The following is an 8,771-nucleotide window of genomic DNA, read 5'->3' as shown; positions in this document are numbered from 1 at the left end:
AGAAGGGATTCCATTAAACTGAAGAGACTGTTTCAGTTGGGTGCAGGAAAGTTCTGGGTTTAGGGAGTCGGAGGATTAAAGAAGGGAGTTGTGTTTTCCTTCTTTCTCTTACAGTCTTCTACATGCGAGGTGGGATAAAATCCACTGGTCAGAATTATAGCTCACGGGTTTTCTTTACATACATGCCAGCTAGCTGTTACGGGCAGAAACATTTTTCAGCAAGTTGAGAAAATGAACGCATAGATCATTGGAGAAGGAAGTCTTCCTTTTGCTGGAGGCTCCTATTCACAATTTTATCTTTTCTTTTTCTTTTAATGTCCACTTGGCTTTAAACGGCACCCCTCCCCTCCACCGTTCCCCAGTCCACCCCAGTTCTGGACGTCGTCAAGCCCAACCTTTAAACTCGGCAAAAATGGATGCCCTGATTTAATTGTCACCGTCAAAAAACATGATTTCATTACAGGTAGCTGAATTATGTGCTGTTGAACTTCAATGCATGTACATTGTTAGTATTACATACGAACATTTTGTTTTGTATCAATATTTTTGTTGTCGTGCAATCCCCTGATGTTTCCCCTTTGCTCTTTCTTTCTTGCATTCTTTCATTTTGCTCATTTCTCTCACTTGCTTTCTTGTATGCTTTTTGTATGTGTTTTGTTTTTTGTTTTTTTTGTTTTTCGTTTTTTTTGTTTTCATTCCTACATTTTTGTATTTTTAAAACCCCAGAGTTCCTCCAATGCTGGATGCAAGGACGACCCCGAGTACTACGCAGCAGATAATGATCATGATCTTCTTCTGCATGAGGGAAGAGAGGGAAGATGAAACAGACAGAAAGGAGAGAAAGAGAAAAAAAAAGGGTCATTAGTGAATCCGATAAAAATCAAGTACAGCAAGCAGAAAAGCAGACCTTCAATTTGGAGCTGCGTCAAGTTGCATTTCTTAAAATGACTGAACAGATGATCTGTAGTGAACTTCTTAAAAAGATTCATTGGACAATAAAAGATCTGCAACACTTTGGAACAGATGATTTTATCTTCTAAAAATTAGGGTACCTGGTGATTGAATGCACTCTGTAACCAGCAGGGGGAGCCATTGAGCCCCAAACCCCAGACACAGTCACGCCCAATACAGTCACAAATTCATAAACGCTACCGTAACACACAGGTTAACACAATCAAAGTATAAGCAGCACAGAAATACAAGCCACTCTCCTCCCATGAGCCTCCCAACTCTGACTACCTGTTCCCTTTATCTTTGACCTGGTAGTACTTCTGGGGCTAGGATATGGTCTATCAAAAGCACTTCTGAGTTTTACAAAGTAGGAACCATATCCTCTGCAGTGTCCACTGGTGGGACCCTTGCAACAAAATAGGCTCCCATGAAGCCCTGTGGGTATCCAACTGGGACCTGAATCTCAGGGACGCTGCCCTCTAGCTTATCGGTGGATACAGTAGCCAGATGTTATTGCTTCCTCTGGTCCTTCTAACATACTGGCCTCCCTAATGGATAAGGCTTCTTGCTCCCATCCAGACAGAGAGCCTTTCCTTGTAGTTTCTTTTATTGTGGCATCCCTCCCAGGCAAGGAATCCCCCTCTGGGATGGCACTCACAATTCATATTGCAGATGGAAATGAAAAGCAAAGTAACAAAGTAATGGTAATAATAATTATTAATTCTTTACATTTATATAATGCTTTTCTCATTACTCAAAGTGCTTTTCATAGTGAGTGGGGAGCCACTTCAACCACTACTAATGTGCAGCATCCACCTAGATTATGTGACGGCAGCCATTTTGCACCAGTGTACTCACCACACATTAGCTGTTAGGTGGTGAAGTGGTGAGAGATAGTTAGCCAATTAGAGATAGGGGATGATTACGTGGTCCATGGATGGCAATTAAGCCCGGACATTGGGATACACCAATGCTTTTTTATGAAGGATGACCAGTGATCTTCTATGACCACACAGAGTCAGGACCTCATTTTTACATCTCATCTGAAGGACAGCTCAACATGTTTACAGCACGGTGTCCCCGTCACTGCACATTCAGACCAAAGGGTACGTGCCCCTTGCTGGCATCATCAACACGTCTTCCAGCAGCAACCCATGCTTTACCTAGATGGTCTCCCATCCAACTACTGGCTGGGCCTGAACATGCTTTGGTTCAGATAGATGACCTCTTCTGAAGTGCATGTGGTGTGGCTACTGGCCAAGTACAGGTTAGCCCATCCGATTCTCGGATCCTCAGATTCAAGTCAAGTCAAGTCAAGTAGAGCTTTATTGTCATCCTAACAATATACTTACAGTACACAGTGGGACGAAATATCGTCCTCCAGAGTCAAAAGGTGCAGTACACAAGATATATATATATATAACTAAAAAACAGTATTAAGTAGTATTATGTAATCCAGAGAGGGTTTCGTGGGTTTGACATCAAGAATTAAATGTTCCTTATTTCTCATTGCTGCATTCTATTCATTGTACTTCTGGCTGGCTGAGTGCCCATTGGTTCTCCATGTTCGCACACACAGAGCCCACTCCTACGACTTAAGACAATGGGATTGCTGGGGTGAGTCGCCTGCTGTTGTGTGATTTAGAATTTCCAATCAACTTGGTACACGCATCTTTTGGAAAAATCAGAGTACCCGGAGAAAAACTCCTATTGTCTTGGGGAATCAGTGTGAACTCTACACATACAGTGTTGCGGTTTGGGATTTGAAATCAGAAGGCTGGTTCTGTAAGGCAGCAGGCCTATGTGGTCCTTATACACCTGCACTTTTACAAATGTCATTTTTAAGAAACAAGAAGTCACTTACTTAAAACAAATGTGATTAATAGAAAATAATGTTAGAGGATACACCCTTCAGCCACAACTTTAAAACCACTGAGAGGTGAGATGAAGAAAATGGATGATCTTGCTACAATGGCACCTGTCAAGGGGTGGGATATATCAGTCAGCAAGTGAACAATCTGTTCTTGAAGGGGATGTGCTGGAAGCAAGAAAAAATGGTCAAGCGTGAGGATCTGAGCAACTTGGCAAGAGCCAAATTATAATGGCTAGACAAGCTGGTCAGAGCATCTCCAAAACGGCAAGTCTTGTGGGGTGTTCCAGGTATACAGTGGTTGGTATCTACCAAAAGATGTCCAAGTAAGGACAACCAGAGATGGGTACCCAAGGCTCATTGAAGTGTGTGGGGAGCGATGACTAGCTCATGTGGTCTGATCCCACAGAAGAGCTACTGGAGTACAAACTGCTGGTAAACATAACAGTTTTCATGAGAGAATGGGGTCAGAACACATCGTGCATCACAGCTTGCTGCGTATTCGCAGAGCAGTCAAAGTGGCCATGCTGACCCTTGTTCCCCACCGAAAGCTCCTAAAATGGGCATGTGAGTGTCAGAACTGGACTATGGAGCAATGGAAGAAGTTGACCTGGTCTAATAAATCACATTTTCTTTTAGATCATGTGGATGACCAAGAACTTCACCTGGGGAAGTCATGACAGCAGGATACACTATGGGAAGAAGGCAGTTTGAAGCTCTGGACAATATTCTAGTAGGAAACCTTGGGTCCTGGCAGTCAGGTGGATGATACTTTGACACCCACCACCTACCTAAAGGTTGTTGTAGACCTCGTCCACCCTTTCATGACAATGGTATTCCCTGTTGGCTGTGGCCTTTTTCAGCAGGGTAATGTACCCTGCAACACTGCAATAATTGTTCAGGAATGGTTTGAGGAACACAACAAAGAGTTCAAGCTGCTGACTTAGCCTCCAACTTCCCCAGATCTCGATCCAATCGAGCATCTGTGGAACATCCTGGAAAAACGAGTCCGATCCATGGAGATCCAACCTCACAACTTACAGGACTTAAAGGATCTGCTGCTAATGCCTTGGTGCAGATACCACAGGCCTTCAGAGTTCTTCTGTAGTCCATGTCTCAACTGGTCAGAACTGTTTTGGAGGCACGATGGAGATCTACACAAAAAGAGTCAGGTGGTTTAGCGGTTGTAGCTGATTGGTGTACGTATTTTTACATTTTGCATTTTACGAATAGTAAATTAGAATTACAATGGGAGCAGCACTACGCTTAATAAAATGAAGCATGGGAATCTTTATTGTAACAAGTGTAGAAATTTAATAAGCTGCTTACCTTATGCAAAAAAGGCTGACCCGGGAGCAGGTATGTGTGTGTGTGTGTGTGTGTACTGAGTCGATTTACGCACACACTGATCATACGTAAGTCATATATGAATATGTGAGTCAAAGTATAAACTACAGTGGTTAAATTAGTCAGGGTGTTATAGACTGACATGCAAGTTCATGTTTAGATTGCAAACCCAGTCAAGAAGAAATATCTGAGCGAATTCATAACAGCTGGAATGCAACGGAGACAATTAAAATTGGATTAGGCATCCATTGCCGACGATGTGACATTTGAATTGGGGTTTGCTTCAGATGCGTTGGAAAATGTTTTCTTCTGAATGCAATAACAGCTCGCTATCAGCAGTAACTCTGCATATCAATTATACAAAAAGTTTACTAGCAATATAATCCAAGAAAAGGATGTAAGGTATTAACAATTGGAATACATGACAAGATAGGGCTGGCAAGGGACCGTGGCACTGACTGGAATGTATAAAAGATGAAATGGCGGGGTGTTTTTTTGCGAGTATTAGCAACAGCAAATAGACGGCTTAGCAGCGATTTTTAAACATCTGGAAAAGCGAGTGGAACTGGAATTATTTCCGACCTCCTGCAGATATTATTTTACTGAAATGGCAAATTAACCTATTTAATCACTCCCAATTCCTTGACACATAAATTCATGCCGCCCACGGCTGGGTGCTGCTCTGATGCCAAGATAACACACGAGCCCCCCGTGACCCTAAATTAGAGAAGTGGGTACAATACAATGGTGGGATGGACGGTGTACGCTTACATGAGTACGAAAAAAAGATAAAAAAAAAAAATCAGCTTCAAGTGCGCATTAAGTGTCTGCAGCTTGGCGGGTAATTATTCAGTAATATGCACACTCAGACTATGAGCACAAAATAAAGACTCTTTAATTACAACACTAATTTCATTTTATGGTAGCTGCCTACTCTGCCTGAAAAAGTAATCGGGGAAAATAGACTCATTGTCAACAGACGTTGGCTTTCATTCATTGTACGCATCAGTCTTAAAATTTAGAGCTCTGGAAATACATTCCCTTTACCTGACACAGAAAATGAGCTCCTTTTCTTTTCTTTTCGTTCTTTGTTTTCGTTTCTTGCTCACATTTTCCTCCAGTCTGTCATAATTACACATTAAAGCAGGGCTTTTCAAGCTCAGTCCTGGGGAACCCCCAGTGTGTCATCCTTAATTTTAATCGATCTCAAGGTTTCTTTATTTAGTAATCTGGCTTACAAATATCGGGTGTCTGCATAATCTCTGCACAATTTCAATGTATTATTAAAAAACAAGTGGAGAGATAGTTCTATACAGTAATAAAGAAAGATTATAGAAGTATTCTTTTTTATTATAATTCTACATGGATTCCACTTGTTGCATGAAGAACACCAAGATGGTCTTCATTTCTCACACTATTATGATTCACACGCACACAAAAATGTCAAAAAAGTTGTGAATTCTCCAGACCAGAGCTAAAAACCAAGTGAGCCCAAATAAGACTCAGCCCGAATGTCTAGGCAAATGGGAGGCTTTGGACTTGTCTAGGCCTCAGAATGGAGACCAGCCTCATAAAGTTCAAAAATCAGACGAGAGAGCTTCACTATCTCAAAGTATGTCTCACCAGAGGGGAGAACTGAGGAAACTCCGGTTGGTAAAGAGACAAGTACCACCAGAACTTTGTAAAGGAAGATATTTATTTACAAAAAAAAAGGAAAATACAAGGAAAGACTCAAAAGAACAAAACCAGCTGCAATGATGTCCCAAAAGCAAAATCCGAAAGAAGAATCCAATAACCAGTGGCGATAAAGTTGAAAGCGGATGTAACAGCAAATAAAATCTAGATTCTTTAGGTAGGTTGATAACATTTTTTTATTATCAATATTTAGCAATAAAAATATTTAAACAATTGCCTAACTACCTAATTTTAAATACAAGGAAGCTGTATGCTACCCCCAGAGTTTTATTGATAAGAACAAAAACATGCAGAGCAAGTTTACGACTTAATGACCTTTTTTTCTTGTTTATTTGAAACAACATTTGTGCATTCCTTTGAAATGGAAGGAAGGGCAACAAAGCTAGACTGGGGGTGGGGGTGGGGGGGGTAGTTGTGCATACAGCTATTTCTTTGGTGAGTTGGAGGCTGCAAAACGAAAATGAAAGAAGGCTTGAAGTGGCGTCCTCTCTCTCTATCTCTCGATCTCTCTCTCTGCCATTTTCCACCAAGAGAAGAAGTTGTTTCTGCTGCCAAATGCAGACAGCATGCTGGATCAAGGGCCATGGCGGACCACGTTGGACCAGAGACTAACAGACAATAAGACAGTCAGCCACCTGGTAGCCTATTATCAGGTTTTATTATTTTGAGCTTATTACAGTAAAACCTTGGATTGCGAGTAACTTGGTCTGCAAGTGTTTTGCAAGACGAGCAAAAATTTTTAATAAATTTTAACTTGATAAATGAGTGAGATCTTGCAATACGAGTAGTATGTATACGCTTTGACTGTCGAGCGTCACGTGATCACAGCTTTGCCGACGGTTCTTCTCTCTCCGCAGGATTGTGGGTAATCGTCCCCCATGCTCAGTCTCAGTCGGCGTGCCTTAATCATATAGTCAACATCCGTACGAGTGGATACTGTTTACTATAGCATTGTGACCATGTGTGTGTGCGTAAAGCATTTTTTTATTTTGTGTGTCAGCGATGAATCTGTTTAACGACAATGCAATGTCACATTTCTACGAAATCCTCAAAAGGAGGCAGAAGCAACTGTCATTGGATAGATTCCTTGTTAAAAGTCGTCAAAAAAACAAAAAGATTCCAGTGAGCCAACAGACAGCAGCAATTCTGTTAGTTAGAGTGAACGTCGTCCTACACAATAACCCTCCTCCTCCTCTTCTCTCTCTCCTCTCTCTCGTTTCCCTCACACCAGCCACAATTCTTTTCAAAGGTAAAGTGCCCATTAATTTGTTTCATGTATTTTTACTTTATATTTTGTATTAATCATTTTTATATGAATATTTTTGGGTTGTGGAACAGATCATCTGAGTTTCCATTATTTCGTATGGGGAAATTCGCTTTGATATACGAGTGCTTTGGATTACAAGCACGTTTCCAGAACGAATTATGCTCGCAAACCAAGGCACCACTGTATTTACATGAACATATTTGTAACTTTTTCTCCTGCTTGCTCTGGTACTCTATCTGGTTGCATGGGGTTATACAATGTAAAAGTAAGGGGATATATTGAACTGACTGTGTGGTAAAAGTATGGGATTTGAAGCCTGATGTTATGTACTGCATAATTAACATTATAAGGGAAAAAATAGGATCACCTGAAGACCCTAACACAACCAAACAGCCAGTAATCCAAATCAAGGAAAATGCAATGCTTGCAATAATTCCACCAAACTTCACCAGAGTGCATTCAAATGAACCGCATGGGACTCACTTTCCCCAAAATATAAAAATCTATAAAAATCATGCCCATTAAGGTAGGTCAAAGAAACTGATACAAATCGTATCTATCTATCTATCTATCTATCTATCTATCTATCTATCTATCTATCTATCTATCTATCTATCTATCTATCTATCTATCTAAATCAAAATATGAAAGATAATAACATAGCTAAGCAATGATTTCTGCCTGCATTGTAACACCTGAATGTTTGGGGTAAATTTCTGCCCTTTGGCTCTATGAACAGCGGGAATCGGTGAATGGAAAAGGGAAGCAGAATTGTATTATCGATAGGCAGTTTAACCAGATTTCCTTTTGACTCTCTGCCACTCACTTACCCTCCTAGCCTTGCTCTGGTACTTCACAGCCTTCTTTGTGTCGGACACAGCCCTTTCCACATAGTCTACGGAGTGCCTCCACGTTATACTCAATTCTGTCGATCATTTCTCCCTGAAAAGAGGGTAAGCGCAGAATCAGAGTGCCAATCATCAAAACCAATACAACAAGGCAAACCAAGGAAACCATGGAACGGGCAGCCTGTAGAAAACTGTGGCACTCACCTGGCTCTCCACCAGCATGGCCATATCTACAAACATGTCGTGCAACTCTCGAATGCTGTTCTCCAGCTTGATGATCTCGTTGTGCCTGGTCTCGATCTCATTCAGCGCTTGTTTGGTCATCTGGGAATCCATTTTGATCTGTACAAGTAGGCAAGATTAAACTTGTGAGCGTGCTTTGTGTAGGGAGAACAATGAAAAAAGGAGCATAATTCACAATGCCAAGCACAGTCACCCAGTTATTTGAAAGTCGAGCTCTCAGACGGCATTGAACGTTGTCTATCACCAGGACCTCCACCTTTTGTCGGATGTTTCGGTAAGTTTAATGCTTTTATTATTTGTGTTCTTTACATTTCGTATCATTTTCATATTGGAATTCTCTCATTTTTTAATTTATGGCTCAATCACGGTGACATCAAGTGCCACAAAGGCACATTCACTTTTCCCAGCAATCTGTTACAAAATGGTGTTGCTCATTGAAAAACAAATACAAGTTCAAAATAACAAGTAAAAACTGCACAAAATGAAAACATGCTAATGCATTCCCTACAAAATTGTGTTCAGTTTTGGAAAGTCTGAGATCTTCTAATCA

The 8,771-nt window shown here is 41.0% G+C and overlaps 1 protein-coding gene across 1 annotated transcript in view; it reads right to left on the bottom strand.

The window, feature by feature from the left end:
• Positions 1-640: 640 nt before the first annotated feature.
• The window catches only part of LOC114643069 (syntaxin-1B), a 182,834-nt gene continuing 174,703 nt past the window's right edge, over positions 641-8,771 (bottom strand). Inside the window, 4 exon segments of the mRNA XM_028791771.2 lie at positions 641-795; positions 7,961-8,035; positions 8,037-8,072; positions 8,183-8,320. Coding sequence (XP_028647604.1) covers positions 715-795; positions 7,961-8,035; positions 8,037-8,072; positions 8,183-8,320 — 330 coding nt within the window. The 3' untranslated portion in view covers positions 641-714.

Source organism: Erpetoichthys calabaricus, chromosome 12 (genome assembly GCF_900747795.2).
Source record: "Erpetoichthys calabaricus chromosome 12, fErpCal1.3, whole genome shotgun sequence".
NCBI classification, from domain to species: domain Eukaryota; kingdom Metazoa; phylum Chordata; class Cladistia; order Polypteriformes; family Polypteridae; genus Erpetoichthys; species Erpetoichthys calabaricus.
Note: the sequence above shows the minus strand (reverse complement) of the source record. Positions and strands in the feature narration are given on the sequence as shown.